A 17,928-nucleotide genomic window follows, 5' to 3' on the forward strand; every position below is an offset into this window, starting at 1 on the left:
ATCCTTTTGGTTTCGACATAGTCGGTAAAAAAAACAAAGATGTTCTTTAAAAGTATATAGTATATTTTATTGAAAATTAACAATCCAAATCGGTAATTTTATTGCTAAGTATAGATAAAAACAAATAAAATATGAAGATACAGTAATATCCGTCAATTAATTTCGATTTCTTAAAAAATATTATGGCATTGCAGTATTTATGATACATTTAATTTAAAATATTTTAATTAATTTACAAATGTAGGTACCTACCTACGAGTACTTACATTATTATGTAATGTATTCGATTTCATTGAATTTAATACCTAACTGTTTCTTTAATTTAAATACATAAGGCAGGTAGGTATTTTTCATAAAAATCATGAAATCCCTAGTAAATGGTTTAAAAAAATGTATAAGTAGAAATAGTGTCAGATAAAAAGAGAGTTCAACTGTAATAACATTTGCTGGTATAATTAGATAAATTCAAATGTTCAAAACCTCAACTGTAGAAGCGTGGTGGATGACCTTAGTATTTCTTTTCTACAGTACAGGGCCTGTAGCCATGTGGCACATCGATTCTCTTTCTACAAACGCTAACGCTTCGAAAACTATAATATTGGATGGGAATGACAGATCCGATCGATAACTCGATCACGTGACCTGCCGACAGCAAATATCATTCCCATATTTTACATTTTTATAGATTTCGAAGCGTTAGCGATTGTAGAAAGAGAACCGACGTGCCACTTAGCTACAGGTGCTGGGGCAGGCTCGTAATGAGTTTTCAGAGTAGGCAGTGCTTTTTAATTTCTATGAAATTTCGACTAATATGTAATTTGAAGTATTCTAATGATGGAATATTGCAAATAAAAAGATACATCTGCAGACTATTATCTACTAGCTTTTTACTTAACGTTCATACTCTCAATTGAACTCATACGAATAAATCTTTGGTCGTTACCTTAAAAATATTCAGCCAAATAAAATATACAAATGTAGGGGAATGTACAAATATACAAATACAAACTACATTTTGGAATGTGTCTTAGGTGGTTTGAATGGTGGTAACTTTCTAAAATTTATATTTAATTTCATATTATACAATAAGGCACAATATAAAATGTCTTTGTCTTTATATTACATTTGATATTTCTCTTATATTTAAATATATAATAATCATAAATAAGCCACTAACTATATACAAAGCTAATAAAGCTATAGTTTGCTTGTCGCTTTCTAGCTGGACGGATTGGTATAATACTGAGTTTTCCTTACTTCCTGAATGTATCAATACTTTCTGAAACTTTTCAAAGATACGCTGTTATGAGGGTATTTTACGTTATTTGAGAAATAATCTAAAAATGTCTGAAATAATTTTTAATTCAATCCATAAAACAAAAAAATGTATTTTAAAAATTCATTTCAAATTGAATTCTATGAATTTGTAAATTGATAGTAAAATACGTAGACAGAGAACTCCATCTACGGTAAAACGTACTAATGCCCTACATGACGTCATTAGAGCGGTAAATACTAGTGCCAGCGACTTATTAATGTAAATTAAAAATCTTATTTTCTTAGCATTGCAAATATTATTAATTTTGCCGATAATAATCACTGACAACAACTGGAGTGCGTACTTATAGTAAAAATAAAAAAAAAAAAATATCTTTGGTTCGTCTAGCTAAAAAGCGACAGGCTAAGAGCGTTGGTCAATTTCGAATCTTGTCATCTTGATCAAGGTGCCCCTTGACCCCAAACCGCTGGTAACTGTCTCTGTTCTTGGCCCCATGCTGGAACTCGGCCTGGATCCGGGGTAATCTACCTTGGAGAAGGCAGGGAGCCCCGAGGGTCTGCTCTGGAGTCCGCCAGCGACACTTGGCTTAGCACCGTTCGTGTGTTGCTGAAGCTGTATCCGTGACGCTCGTTCCATTTCTCTAAAAGAATGGGCAACTAGTTATTCAAGTATCGTATTATAATCTTCGGCACATTTATTTAGTAATTACACACTAACGACCTTACTTATAAACATGGAGTAGGCTTTAAGCCTCAAATTCCTTTAAAGTAAAGTGTACTTTAAACAGTAGACATTAGACCCACTTTACTTTTAGATAATTGAGTCTTAAACCACACTGTCTCTACGTATAGGAATATGGGGTAGAGGACCCTTAGCATGAGATGCGCGCCAAGAGGTAATGCTATAGTTTTTGTCAACATAATATCACTTTCTCTTTTATCTTTTGAAAAGGCAAACGAGAGATCGATATGTAGACGAAATTTGGTTGGTTGGCACCGTAATGATCACAACCTATCAGGTGTTATCAACCGGGGTCGACGACTAAACGCACTCTAACACCAATTCTAAAGGTAATATTAACTAAATAGTATCTAACTATAACATTTTTGAATATAGTAATTAATGATGATAATGAATAAATTAAAAGAAAAATAAGCCATGCATATAAAAATCGAAATCAAACAAACTATCAATAACTGAGTGAATTTCAAAACTGAGTATTTAAATTGAAACCTTATTTATTATACTAATTGCCTACAAGTTTTAATATAGAATTCGAACGGCAAAATAAATTCACCTAAAACAACCACACCAAAAATGAGTTAGACAAAGACCGAAATCATGACCATGATATGATGACAGAGCTTCAGGTTCTGATATCACTGAAGAAACACAATATATAATATATACATAAATATAATGTAATAATAACCAAGCCACACCAAGCAAGAATCAAAATACCAACGACAACTTCAAATTCTAATGTTAAGATACCAAGCAGATATGAAAGTTTAAGTTAAGAGGCGAACGAAAACGTGCGCTTCAGTTTTTTTTTCTGCAGGTGATGATTTACTTGGACCGTTGGTAAGAGGACTTTTCAACTTTCGCGCTGTTCTTAAAAAAAGCAAGTAACATGAAAAACGTGGAACAACACCAAGCATAATGTATCATTATGCTTACAAAAAAGATTCCGACGTTTATATAGATGTAAACAAGTGACCCCAAGCCACACCAAGTAGGTAACAGGAGAGTAAGCAATGCTACCTTTAAGTTCTGATATAGGAGATGCACGTATTAGACCTGCGTTCCGGGTACTCCAAAAATAGAGCACATCACCAAGCATTTAACGGACCTACCAAGAATATTTGACGATGATTGTTAATATAATCCACACAAGCATCAACGTTTGAGGACTCCGACATTCCTTTAGATGTACAACTCATATACTCAATACCTTCAAGTTATGATATAGGAGGCGAACGCAGACGTGCGCTCAGATTTCTTGATTTGGCATGCGGGCAATAATGGAAATACACCATCAAATATAAATCGCCATAAAAACAGCAGAACACCAATCATATAAGCAAACTTACCAAGTATCTTACAAGCATCAATGTTCGATGTCGCAGATGCTCCTAAATGTTAACTGAGTCACAACTCACAATAAGCCACACCAAGCAGGAAACAGGAGAGTAAGCAATGATACCTTCAAGTTCTGATATAGGAGGCGAACGCAGACGTGCGCTCCGGTTTCTTGATGTGGCATGCGGGCGATGATGGATACGCACCGCTGGTGAGGCCCGACAGACGCGAGAGCGGGCAGCAGAGGGCGGCGGCGTATGCTGCGCGGTACTGCGCGTTCATTATCACGTAGATGATCGGGTTCACGCACGCGCTCGCGTACAGGAGGAGGTAGCCGGCTATGTGGAATACTGAAATAAGGAGAATAAGTATTAAAAAGCCTCATCATCATCATCTCTTAATGTCATCCCCTTAACGAAGTCCATCAGTATGCGAAAAGCTTTCCTGTCTTTCACAATGCGCTTTAGTTGTGGGAAGTCGAGTAATCGAGTTTTGATAAACTATGGCGTGTTGTAGAAAACAGAGGGGACCGTAAAGACATCGTCAGTTGCTTTGGTCGTTCCGTTCGTAACAGATGGGTATGAAAGTTTGTCTGCATTAGATTTAGATATATTCATCATCATCAGTATCAGCCGATGTACGTCCATTGCTGGACATAAGGCTCTTGAGCCAGCGGTTCCCCGTCATTGGTGTCATTGGTGTACCTCGTCTTAGTAAATATATTAATAGGAATTATCATTTGAGGAAAGAGAGGAATGAATAAATAAGTTTGCGATCAGTGTTTAATTTTCTTCTACTAGTATTCTCATAGACGGCTAAAAAGTAATTTTTGCGGCCAAAATATAAGTTTTAAAAGTTGAAATTTAAAGAAACTTTTCAATGTTAAAACATGTTTCGTTTAATACCGATTTACTTTGATTTGTAGTTTGATCAAATTACAGTGGATACTATAATTTCGCCGAAGAAAACTAACGTCTTTCTCACAGTATAACTAGTAGGTGGACTTCATACTAAAGGTCGCAACGTGAGCTATACCTACGCAACTCGTACGTGGGGTGATCGTGGGGTGAAGACCGTTGCGACTGTGCCGCGGTGACGAACGCAGTGTATTGGATTGTTTAATTATGACGACTAGGAAAAAAGTTATTATTTTTATAAAGTTTGATTAATATTTTGTATTCTAAAGGCATAATTTAAAATATATATATATATATATATATATATATAAATAAATGCTTCAATGATTTTGTGTAAATAGGTAAATCACGTAAACGGTAATATAATATTATTAAATAATTATTTATTAACTTCTTTAATCAGGTTGTTTTCTTTGATTATTATGTAATACATAGATTTAAATCTTATGACATGTATGTTTTGTATACCTGTATTTTAATGTAATAAAAAAGTTAAGTAAAGAAGTTGTTTGAATTTAACAACATTATTGTGTTGCTCATACTTTAATGTATTTGAATAAAAAGAGTAAAGAGCCAGCTGATATTAATATACCTATCCAGATTTTTTTATTAAACTACTAGCGAACCCGGTCAATCTCAATTTGTTTTTGTAGTTCCTTCCCTACATGCCAAGTCAGGATCAATTTTTTATCGTCTATTCTATAGTGTGGGAGTATCGTTAATGGTATTTTTGTGCATTACATAAGGGATTAAAGTGCTAACATAATCTACGGAACCCTACACTGCGCGTGGCCCGACACGCACTTGACCGATTTTTTATTATTTGATCACCTAGTGTGGTGGTAATACCTAGATGGCATCACCAAAATAAATATATGAAGGTCCTTCAAGATCATTGATTAGTATCAGCCTTATTTAAATCTACCAATCAAAAAACAACACGCATTTTATTGATCACTTCCTATTTTACTACAATTTACAAAGTATTTTATTTGTTTATTTAAAAAAAAGTATATTTACAATAACAAAACTAAATGGAAACACAAAGTTGGCAAATGTAATTAAAATGCTGAAGGCGGGCAGCCCTATTACATGTTTACGTGCCGCGCGGCTGTAGGTATTTATTTCAAAAATACGGCCGAGTTATTATACTGCTTGTTATATCTACTGTGTCTTTCTGGTCCGCTAGTTTACCGATATTTTGAAAATTCTTTTTTTGTTTTGTAGGGTATACTTCCAGGGTGGTCCCATTTTTTTCATGTCAGGATCTGATGATGGCATCCTGGAGAAATTGAGGAGAACTTTCGAAAGTTGTAGAGACGGCTAGTACGTTTGTTAGTGTTTCCATAAGGTATTTTAAACCACTACAACTTTATGAAGGTTTGGAGTTGGTCTGATGATGGAGCCGAAACATAGACGATAGAACTCGTCAAGGATTTACAGCAGTCACCTTTTGTTTGGGTTTGATTAATTTGTATTGATGAGTTTTTTCCACCTATATGGGTTGTGACTGTATTAAGGGTCTGGTGATGAAGACGAGGGACAGTGAAGAGAACTCCTCGACGGTTCACAGTAGCTACCTTGTGTTTGGACTTGATAAATTTGTATTGATGAGAACTTTCCACCTAGAAGGATTGTGACTGTATTAAGGGTCTGGTGATGAAGACGAGGGACAGTGAAGAGAACTCCTCGACGGTTCACAGTAGCTACCTTGTGTTTGGACTTGATAAATTTGTATTGATGAGAACTTTCCACCTAGAAGGATTGTGACTGTATTAAGGGTCTGGTGATGAAGACGAAGCACAGTGAAGAGAACTCCTCGACGGCTCACAGTAGCTACCTTGTGTTTGGACTTGATAATTTTGTATTGATAAGAACTTTCCACTTAGATAGGTTGTGACTGTACACACGCAGTGGGTATGCTAACACTAAAAATAAAAAAATAAAAATTTTAATAAAAAAATTCAACCGACTTCCAACTCAAAAAATGACTTTAACTAAAAAGCAAAAAATAACATCTTACCTATGTGCTACCTTCTGATCAGTTTGAAGGCGGTGCCAAGCCAGTGTCGTGTTTTAATTAAAGCTGTTTCTGGAATAACCACAGAAATTTTGTAGTTTAAACGTATTTAATTAAAACATCACTGGCTTGGCACCGCCTTCAAACTGATCAGAAGGTAGCACATAGGTAAGATGTTATTTTTTGCTTTTTAGTTAAAGTCATTTTTTGAGTTGGAAGTCGGTTGAATTTTTTTATTAAAATTTTTCACATTAGGATTCCGAGTCGTAAATAAATAGTAGATAGGATTAAAGTGGTATTTTGCTTCCTCGGGTGACACCTACACGCGTGCCTACAGCACCGGAAGTTATTGTCTCGTGCATACTCCTGTGTAGGTGTTTTGATCAATTTGAATTTTGATCAAGCCTTGGCCTTTACTAGACTAGGTATATTGGATTTTTAACATTGCTTCGGCGGGTTATTTGAATCTCAAAATGTAAAAGGTAGCAAATAATAATAATATTAAAAATACGCTGTTTAATTACGCAACTGTTTCTTTACAAGTTTTTAAAATTTTCAGTCATGATTAGGAAATTTTATGCCGCAAAATTCCTTCCATGATAACCGAAAAATTCAAATGGTATTTAAATATGTTAGCTGGAGTAAAGAAAATTATTATCCTCCTTCTTATAGTCCTCGTGACATATCAGCATTAGAGGAATTGCCAAAAATATAAAATGAGGACAATTTAATTGATTTTTTTGATAATGTAGTAAATAGTTCATCTACGGCCTTCCATAACTTTTTGAAATTTCACTAACTTACTATGTAACTTACAGTTTTAAAATATTCGATTGTTGATCTCCACTTTAACCCTTAGTTTCTTCAGCTGTTAATAAAAAAAAAACGTTTCCAAATCGGCTCATCGATTCGGGGTTAGGTACCTACTTTAAATGACTTTACAAATATTTAACAGATAACTTACCAGGATAATGTACGTGACTATCAGCGACTTTTGCGATAGTGATGGGAAGATAGCAGACAAGGAATGAGAGGAAGATTGCCAGGACCATCTTCGTTATCCTCCACTCGTTACGACGTGCTTTGGTTTCTCTCGTATCCTTAATCGTTGAACGCTTGTCACTGCCATTGTTGAGGGTCCCGGGGATGTTGTGTTGGGAGCGTTGGTGTTCACGCATTCTTTGCTCCGAACTGTAAATAAATAAATACATAATACGTCTTCATCTATACTAGTACTGATCTATACTGATATTATAGAGAGCTAAATTTTGTGGTGTTGTAGGAATCTCTGGATTTACTGAAGCGATTTTGAAAATTCTCTACATCAGAGAAAGCCATTTTATTGGTAAGTGTCATAGGTTTCCGACTTATTATAACCAGAGCATCTTTAAGACAGATATAGGTACATATACGAATAACAAAAGGTCAAATACATGAACCTCCCTTCAGGCCTTGAGGTCGAGGAAATACTATGTTCTTACCTGACCGAAGCCAGGAAAGAACACAATATTTTTAAATAGTATTTTTAGACAAGTGCTTGCAAGAAATGTGGGTAGAAATGTAACGCTATATAACTTTAATAAAGGTAAGTACATACACCTCCAAAATTAAAAGTCAAAGGATCACCGTGCCTGTTAGACGGTCTCGTAAAAGTATCCTAATAAAACGTACCAAAAATGTTTCAATGTCCAGATGGACCTTTTTTATTTGACCACAAAATAAGCATTTGTCGCCTGACCCCCATAGATACGAAGGTATACAATTTTATGGCCCCGTAAAACCTAAATATAGTATAAAAATGTCAACCCCCTATTTGTTCTTGCCATAAAGATAAGGAACACGCTTCAGGGCATAAAACATTAATTTTGAAGCACGCATTCAGAACCCGAATACTCAACATTCATTAGTTGAACTAAATTCCTAAGGTTTCAGATGCTTAAGCATATCGTTTTATGATTGAAGATGGGTAGAGTAAGTGTATTAAAAGCACATTACCAAGTTTCCGGTACGCTCTCGGCATACGACTCTTCAAGTAACGAGGTATGTTACAAAGTTTCGTAGAACCCAAGTATTTCAATTTTCATTACGGATGGCGTGGCAAACGTTTAGGAGTTTTGCGGAAGTATTTTATACTTTTGTTATAAACATGTTATGGAAACTTACCTGCTTGAATAAAATTGCTTGAATAAAATTATTGTGAATTATTTTATTGAGGATGGGAGGTAACTAAATGTAAAATGCATCTTGTGCCATATTTTTTATGTTGATTATGTGATGATAGAACGAGAGCATTTTTTTTTATAAAACGTTTGTCAATCCATGCTCCTGGTAGGTAAGTACGGCAAGCAAATCTAATGACATTTCACACCTTAAAATCAGTAGAATGGACTGTAGAGCATGCCAAACAAATAACTCAAGTAAAGATCAGAATTCTCAAGTAAAGATCAGAAAACAGGGAATAGAGAAGACTCTCTATTCCCTGTTTTTTAATGTCGAGTATAAGTTTTAATATTCTTTCCTACTAACATTAATAATGATAAGTATTTATTTGAAATAATTATATAATTACCTGTGCACAACCCAGAATATTCTTGCGTAGCAGATGAAGATCAGGAGCGCAGGAACGATGAAGGCTATCACGAAGAGAGCGGTCTTCGCCGAACGACCGTTTTCGTCCGGCACTATGGAACACGTGCCTAGCTCTTGATCGTAGTCGAATTTACCTGTGAAATTACAACATGAAAATTTGTTAATAATAAAAAAAATATTTCTGTTAAATACCTTATATTCAGTGAAAGTTCAAGTTAAATATCTGCTTCTTTTTGTAAAGGATAGGCTGGCGCTTGGAAAGCGGTTATGCGGTTTAGGTGGGTGCGCGCTTACATAGAAGATGCTTCATTCTTGTTCTTGCTTTGAAGGTGTTTAAATTGTAAGAGTCCGGAAACACAAACGCTGGAAGGGCATCCCAAATTGTTGCTGTGCGAATAAGAAATGTGGATGTAAAACGTTTAGTACGAGTTGCCTGAATATTTACAACGTAAGGATGCCATCGTTCGCTGCGGCTTGCTGTTCTGTGGTAGAATGGGGAAGGAGGAACAAGATGGTGAAGTTCCTTCACACTCACCGAAGTGTATTCGGTAAAAAAACCAATAGATAAGCAACATAAAACCTGCATTAATTAAGCAGCAAGCGGACCATATTTGGTTTTTTCGGTTTATACATATTTGTCATCATTATCTGCTCATTTTAATAGCCTAACGGGTTGGTGTGCTAAGACTAAAGACTAAGTCCTGGATTCCAGTCCCAGGTATCGAATCCAGGACAAGGACATCGTGATCTCAATCCACAGGAGAACAATGGGGTTGTTTATTCGTAAATGGGCCCCATAAATTGCAATTGGGGGTTTTATGTTGGCATATTTAAACACGCAAGTAATTATCGTACCTTTGCTATCATAATAATTTATTATAGGGTTTTGTTTCGACAATTTCAGGCAATGTAATTCGAGTAATTAAAGTCATTTAATAAATTCTCAAGATGTTTTATGCTTAAGAGTGTGCAATATGTAATTTGGTGGTTACAAATGGTTCTAAATCTGAGATTCTGGTAAAGTTAGGAGCCTGATATTTGGGTAAATGATATTTCAAAGTGTTAGCTTCGTTATGACTATACAAAATACACAATTTGTAAAACTTTTCTCGATAGTTTATTTTTTTGAAAAATACATGTTTTGCTCACATTTTGCTTTCAATCTCAGGAAAAGCAAACTTATTTTCTTAAATTTTTGTTTTGTATAGAAAATTAGGTATATATCTTGAACATGGCCATTTTGTTTTTCGTTATGTTGTTTAATTTACTTGCAATTAGGTAAAAATGGTTTTGGCGCTCACGTCATTAAATTTGCGTCGCGCGTCAATCGGTCCGTGCTTTTCACTCACGTGAAAGTCATAATTCGGCGTCTCGTTTGCGCTTCGAATTTTATCCATATCGTACTGACTCTTAAATTGTTGTTCTTGACAATGTCTTTATTGTTACTAATTTAAATTACATCTAGCGGTACACGTATCTAGATAGGTACTATTGTTAATACGACAATGTCAGGTTGATACCCTGCGAATGCTGATTCCACGACTATAATTACATGGACTGAAAGCAAGTCATAGTCAGACCTTCCTAATTTCATCATTAATCATCATCATATCAGCCGATGGACGTCCACTGCCAGAACATAGGCCTTTTGTAGGGACTTCGAAACATCACAAGCATCCAGCGAATCCCTGCGACTCGCTTGATGTCGTCAGTCCACCTGGTGAGGGTCGACCAACGCAGCGATTACTAGTGCGGGGACGCCAACGTCCATCGGCTCTTCGAACTATGTTTCTAACTTTAGAAAGGATGAAAGTTTGTAAGCTTATGTTGGTTTTACCATAAATAACTACGGTAGGCAACTATGGAATTTGGCTTGTGGTACGTTAGGGAGTTAGTAGGTTCCAAGGGCCCACTTTCAAATTCATCATTATCAGCCAATGGACGACTGCTAAACATAGGCCTCTTGCATAGACTTTCCAACACCACTGTCTCGAATGCCCTCAAGTTTGATTTTACATAGTGTTTTTCGAAGGGTTGCCACGAAGCTAAGGGAATTGTGATTGGGGATATTATGCCGAAAGGCGAAAAGTAGAAGCAGAATTATGAATAAATCACGCTTTATATACTTGGACTATTCGAGTGGTCTAGATTCTTGAAACCTCGCCAAGCCACTACGGTCCGAAGGCTGGTTTCCGTAGTTCATTAGTTTGCTTACCTATGGAAAGACGAAGGTCTGGGTGTTGCAGGCTCGTTCTATCAGTAAAAGTCTCGTACAAGCAAGGCCAAACAATTCCATTGAGTTTCTTAACAGATGGATATAAGATGAAATGTAAATTTATGTATCTCCAAGGAATACAAAGGTAATTTAAGGTTCTTAATAGCTGTCTTCGTTTAATAGGCCCTAGTCTAGGTATTCTATTTAGGGTATCCAACATTAACTAACTTTAAAGGGCTTTCGACAAAGGATTTAAAATTCAAATAAATACTGCGTACAAAGCTTCAGAGTTATCCTGGCATATATGAGTATTAGAAGATTACCAATTTAATTCTTCTGTTCAATATTAGGGGCACGTATCACGTATCAATCCGAATTAATTTTTGAATAGTAATCTCTCGGATTTATATTTGGGATTTCATTTGTTTGACGGTTAGTTGGAAAGTTTACACTTATGTACAGATCCTGAGCATATAGTAAAAGATCCGAATGATTAGAAACTTGTTTTAAATCAAATTAGCCGATAACCTGCGGTTATTGCCGCGTACTTCCCGTTCCGTGAGATAGTTACGGGGATAAAATATTGCCTATGACGCTTACAAATAACGTAGCTTTAAAAATAAAGTAAATGAATAATCAAAATCGAGAAATTGCTACCTACACATTACCTCTTAATAATATTAGTATAGTTTTATATTAATTACATCTTAAAGTTCGATTATAACCGAAACTAGAAGAGAAAATGAAACACCTTCCATCCATGTGGGATAAGGTTTTCGAATATATTTCAAGTATAATTTTAAAAGCTTAGCGAATAGTCCAAGTCTTTTGAAAATCATTCCAAAGAGCAATTGCTTCAGTTTTAGGACGTTCCAAATCATGGTACCTCTAGCGCCATCTGTCTGAGATGTTTTATTGACCTATGCAAATGCAAATAAAGACTAGACCATTAAAATTAATACGTTCTTTAGTGAACTCTTCTGTTATTACACTAATTTCATGCTGCTCTATAATTATTAGCACGCTCCAGGTGATTTAGACATTTGTAATCGTAAGTTAATGTAAAACGGGTTTTATGTTTGATAAAACTAAACGTGTACTTAGGGTTTATCTTTAGTGTTGCCTGTTTAAATTTAACGCTCCCTTTTATCATTTTTATAGCGTTGGATACGTGTTTATTGATTTTTAAAAGGTTTTGCTTTTTTAAACTCCATTCAGTTAGGAGTGGAAATTCGATGTCGTTGCATACTATCGTTACTTTTTATTGAGCTAGACTGAATATCCAGAATATAACGGGTACCGGGTAAATATTCCACATTTCAGCAGTGGTATAACGATGTCTTTCGTGTGGTCTTAAAAACGATTGTGGTTTTATTGTACACCATATAAGTAGATTCCGAAACGATCATTATCTTCAAAATGGTGTGATACCGCGAATAAAAATACATATGAGGTAGCTCATTAGATTCATCATGACGTCTAGAAAAATGTATAGGTCATCCCTATACATTTTTCTTTGGCTGTTTTTTAAATTGTAAATAAATGAATGAGTATGCTAATAGTAAAGCAATTTTGTAAAAGTAACAGGGTATCTGCGATCTTACTTTGGAGCTTCAGGAATTTGCGGTGGTGCCACAGATCCCTGAAAAATGCCCCATACAAAATGGTACGATTTAATGACGTCGTAGGTCATAATGATCGTTAGATTTGTATGGGCGTTCAGACAAAATTACTAATTTCTTCGTTTTTGTACGTTTATGTTTATAGCTCATCTATTACAAAATGTCACATTTAATGTAAGGAAGCTAAAACTGTATGAATTTTCATCTAGTTACGATAAAAGATTTTTATCTTATTTATTTTGCAAATATCCAGACAATATTAGTTTTTATGCAGGTATAAGTTAGTTAACATTGATCTTAATTACCCGAATGTATCATAAAAATTAAAATATATTTAAACCTAGTCATCATCCCATTGTTAATAGTTTGTATTTAATATTGAAAGTAGGGTTCCGCAGGGTCACTAAACACGGTCGCGTCGTCACTGGAAAGCGAGTTTCTCTGTGTGATCGTATCTAAAATGAAGAGAACCGAAGTCACTGACATAAGTCGCGAATCGCGAAACTAATGTGGCAATAGACAGGGCTTATAGTCCAAAGTGTCGATGGACGTTGGGACCCCTAGTGTGGCAACACCACACCGGAAAACGTAGTGTTGGTGGATCCTCACTAAGTGGACTGAGGACATTAAGTGAGTTGCGGGGGACCGCTAGACTTTGGCAACTGGCGGTTTATGATGATGAAGACGATGACGATGTCGATGTCGATGTCGATGAAGATTATGTTAATGATAACGATGACGATGACGATGTCGATGACGATTATGTTGATGATAACGATGACGATGTAGATATCGATGACGATTATGATGATGATGACGATGATGATGACGATGACGATGATGATGATGATGACGATAATGATGACGATGACGATTATGATGATGATGACGATGACGATGATGATTATGATGACGATGACCATAACGATGACCATGACCATGACCATGACCATGACTATGAAGATGACGATGACGATGACGATGACGATTATGATAATGATGATGATGACGATGAGGATTATAATGATGATGACGATGACAATGACGATGACGATTATGATGTTTATGATGATGACGATGACAATTATGATGACGAGGACGATTATGATGATGATGACGCTGAATATGATGTTGCTGAGGAGTCAGCGAGTTAAGACTAGCCAAGCTACGTACCCCAGACTCCAATGAGCGTCGGTATCTGCATCCCGTACGAGAACATCCACGAGAACACGATCATGAGCGCTATGTTGTACTTGCGGTATACCCTCGCGTACCAGCTGTGGTGGGCTATCATTATGTACCTGGAAATCAAAAAATAAAATTACCTCCATTTTTATAAACATAGGCCTGTGACACTTACAACTAACGTAGCTTTCTAATGGTAAAAGAATTTTCAAAATCGGTTCAGTAGATCCAGAGATTCCCTACAACACCACAAATTTTACCTTTTGATAATATTAGTATATAACATATAATATCGTTTTTTTTACAAAATAAACGTATATAATGTTCTGGATTTGGTTCATCCTCATAGAACTATTTTCAATGGCCGACGGATCAATGTGCTACGTAGTACAGGGGTATATCACAACCAATTTCTCTCCAAAATCATATCTTCTTAAATGATCTTTCTAACCCACGTATGTATACCCAAAGAACCTTCTTTGCCGATGACACTGGTTTTATTTGAAAATTTCATAGAAGAAAGAAAGGCTTAGTATTACAGCCTGACCAGGCATCGAACTTAGGACCTTATAATTCGAAGCCACATGCTAAACACTGAACCTACGAGGCAGTTTAATTTGGGATATCGTTGCTTAAGTTCTAACACCGCGGAAGTCCAAAAATTGGCATTTTGCACTTATACGAGTATCATTCGATAGAGGATCAAAGGAAGCACCTCTTGATCTATCAGCAGCGCTGGCACGAAGTAAATTTTAGAATGGAGCGAGATCCAATTATGGCGCCTCTCCTGTTTGCTCCTATCATTATACTAGGGACATTTGAAAAGTTCGTAGCCTAACCTAATATAGACAATCGAAAAGAAAGAATTTTTTTTTATTTTTCTTTACCCTTTTGGCGCCCTCTAGGATTTGGCGCCTGGAGCGACCGCTCCGTTCGCCGTATGGACGAGCCATTGATGTCGTCAGACCATCTGAAGGGCGTCCTACACTGCGCTTGCTGGTAAGCGTCTGACCCAGCGGCCATCCGTTCTACGACAGATATGGCCAGCCCACTGCCACATCTCAAACAGGGATGTCAACCAATGATTAATGCACAGTACTATTGTACATTAATCACTAAGGATAATTATTTTTGAAACTATCTCAACACAGCTTTGAATTTATATTATTTGAGAAGTTGAAAGTAAGAACACCTGATCCATCGCTTAGACTTAGATCCTAGCTTTGATAGTTCAACACTTTACTTTAATCTTGTTACTATTTATGGGTTCATTGTGAGTGTTGTGGCTTTAAATGGTTATTTTATACAGGGTTAAGTAGGTAAGGATAGTGTTTAGCACTAAGTTACTTAATAATTTATTTTGGTTTCTATCGTTATCTGCTTCCTTTTATAGCCTAGGCTTCCTTCCGAGAGGAGATATTATTGAGCTTAATTCCACCATGCTACTCAAATGACGATAGGTGGGTTCACGTGATAATGTTTGTTTTGAACGATTATGGCAGCCTGCAGTTTTTTTAATTCTTTACAAGTTAGCTCTCGATTACAATACACATGATGATGCAATCTAAGATGGAAGCGGGCTAACTTGTTAGGAGGAGGATGAAAATCCACACCCCTTTCGGTTTCTACACGACATCGTACCGGAACGCTAAATCGCTTGGCGGTATGTGTGTGATCCAACGGCCTCCAAGCATCTTTATCATTAAGGAACTCATCAATGGTGTAGTAACCTCGACTAATTAAACGTTTTTAACACATTGCTTAATCGACATCGTTAACAGGTCCATCACAGTCTTGGGGATCTTGTTATAGAAGAGTACACCTAAACCTACAAAAGATTTTTTTACTCATTGGAGACGATATGCAGATATAACTAAGTTATGCCTTTTTATATTAGTAAATAATTTATAATTTATTTTAAATAAATACTAATAGGTATAATTATTGAAAAAAATACACCTTGAATAATACTTAAAATAACCACGCTTCTTTGTTATTGGATAAAGCTAAAATTCCACAATGAAGTATCAATTGGTTGGTGGCAAGGGGAAAAAAAGTTGAAAGATTTAGACAAATGCAAATAAATTTCATACATGAGTTCGTCTGCTTCAATAAAATCATATTCTCAACACCTGTGCTTTGGAAATTGGCTTTGGGTAATTTTTCACGTGCTTTACCACAGGTTTTATCCTATTTTCAATCTTTTTCCCATATAAATAAGGGCTATTTTACAGGGAAAAAAGAATTATGAGGTGACTATAATACACGTGGAATTGGATTACCGAAATGTTGATATTGGATATAGTATTTTCTGTTGAAATATTTCGAAAGTATTTTTCAATATTGAAGAGATCTGTTTATACCGTAGACTAATTTGTTGAAAAATTTTCACATACATAATATTTGTATGTAGATATTGTTTGTCTGTAAATTGCGTTTGTAACGAAATATCCATTCGATTTTCGTTCGCAATATTTACGAAATAGCTCGTGCATATTCAATATTCTCATTCAGTTCATTCTATCTATTCTTTTGGAAACTAGATATGTGAATATTTTAGAAGGCGTTTTATTTTGTATCTATAATATAAGATGTGTTTTCCATTCGATTTTTTTGTGTTTATTTTTAGGGTTCCGAATGTACTGTAGTACATGTAATGTAGTACAAAAATGGAACCCTCATAGTATCATTTTGGTATTCATAAACCTTTCGTCTCTTGCTATCTTTATCAAAATTAAAATTGATATCTAACCGCGATTTCAATATGCATTGCTTTTTAGTTTTATTGGACAGGATTAGATGTACTGGTATTTGTAGGTAGCTATTTATTTATTAATTAAGATAAATAAATACTTAGCTAATTAAGATGAAGCTTAAAATTGAAGCACTTAACAAGGAATATTTTCAGCTAACAATTGCAATTTTAGTCAGATTACGAAAATAAGGCAAAATGTTCTAATAGATAATTTATTGGACGCTATTGCATTTCGCTTCTAATGAACATAACTAATTGAAATCCATATAACAAATATACGTATTAAATTTAAATAAAAACATAACCCAAGTGGGTATCTAACTACCAAATTTTGGAAATTTCATAAAAATTCAAACATCGTTTTTTTTACCCGTAGTATGTTAACTAGCCTTAACCGGACTATCTAAGCTAAAACTATAAATCCTATATTTAGTAGAACTGGCTACCGAACCCAGAACCTTTCACTTGAAAATCAAAGCAGTAGTAAGTGCACCAGAAGAGGTACTGTAGGGGTAAGGTAATCTTAGGATCTACTGAACCGATTTTGAAAGTTCTTCTACGACTAGGAAGCCACGTTATTTGTGAGTGTCATAGACTATACTTTATCCCCGTATTCTCACGGAAACAGGAACTACGCGGATGAAACCACGGGGCGTCGGCTAGTCTAGCAATAAAAACAAAACACAGCTAATGTTTTTAAAACGATTTTAGAAATCATGTATGACGAGTATGAGGCATCTAGGCTCAGACTAATTTGACAACAGACCTTTGGACTTGTGTCGCACTCTAATTCACCAACAAAATTGTCTGTCTTTTTTTGAGGAGGACGAGGTAAACTCACACGTCGAAAATATTTAACACCAATAAATATATCCTGTGTCCTTACACAACAATAAATTTAAAATGTAAATACACACATGTGGAATTTTAAAACAATGTAACATCGATTCTATAGACGAAGTTTGTTACGTTAGATCGTGATCATATACTTTTGACAGAGAGGTAACGTCTAGCGTGGCACGTCCTGTTGTGATTGGTCTGAGCCTTTAGGTGAAGTAAACTCTCGACCGTGACAATGTAGACAATGAGGCACCGTTATCTCTTGACCGCACGTATTTACTCATACTTATACTAAGGTTGTATAATAATTAGTTTAGAGTTTGTCTCTAGTTTACTAGTACAATGTTAATGTATAGTCAATCAATTTACATAATACTGGCTGATGCCCTGTGGTTTCACCTGCGTAGTTTCGCGTAGTATAGGG

At 35.6% G+C, this 17,928-nt stretch overlaps 1 protein-coding gene across 3 annotated transcripts in view; it reads right to left on the reverse strand.

The window, feature by feature from the left end:
* Window positions 1–42: 42 nt before the first annotated feature.
* The window catches only part of LOC112052502 (G-protein coupled receptor moody), a 71,149-nt gene continuing 53,263 nt past the window's right edge, over window positions 43–17,928 (reverse strand). The window contains exons 5-9 of one of the 3 annotated variants that reach the window (XM_024091608.2): window positions 13,898–14,025; window positions 8,868–9,021; window positions 7,263–7,489; window positions 3,568–3,711; window positions 43–1,917 (exon numbers count right to left, since the gene is read on the reverse strand). In XM_024091608.2, the coding sequence (XP_023947376.2) occupies window positions 1,682–1,917; window positions 3,568–3,711; window positions 7,263–7,489; window positions 8,868–9,021; window positions 13,898–14,025 (889 nt within the window). In that variant the 3' untranslated portion in view covers window positions 43–1,681. Of the gene's footprint in view, window positions 1,920–3,485; window positions 3,712–7,262; window positions 7,490–8,867; window positions 9,022–13,897; window positions 14,026–17,928 lie in introns of all 3 variants that reach the window. The other 2 variants (XM_024091609.2, XM_024091611.2) reach the window with 2 other exon arrangements.

This window comes from Bicyclus anynana, chromosome 16, assembly GCF_947172395.1.
Source record: "Bicyclus anynana chromosome 16, ilBicAnyn1.1, whole genome shotgun sequence".
NCBI classification, from domain to species: Eukaryota; Metazoa; Arthropoda; class Insecta; order Lepidoptera; family Nymphalidae; genus Bicyclus; species Bicyclus anynana.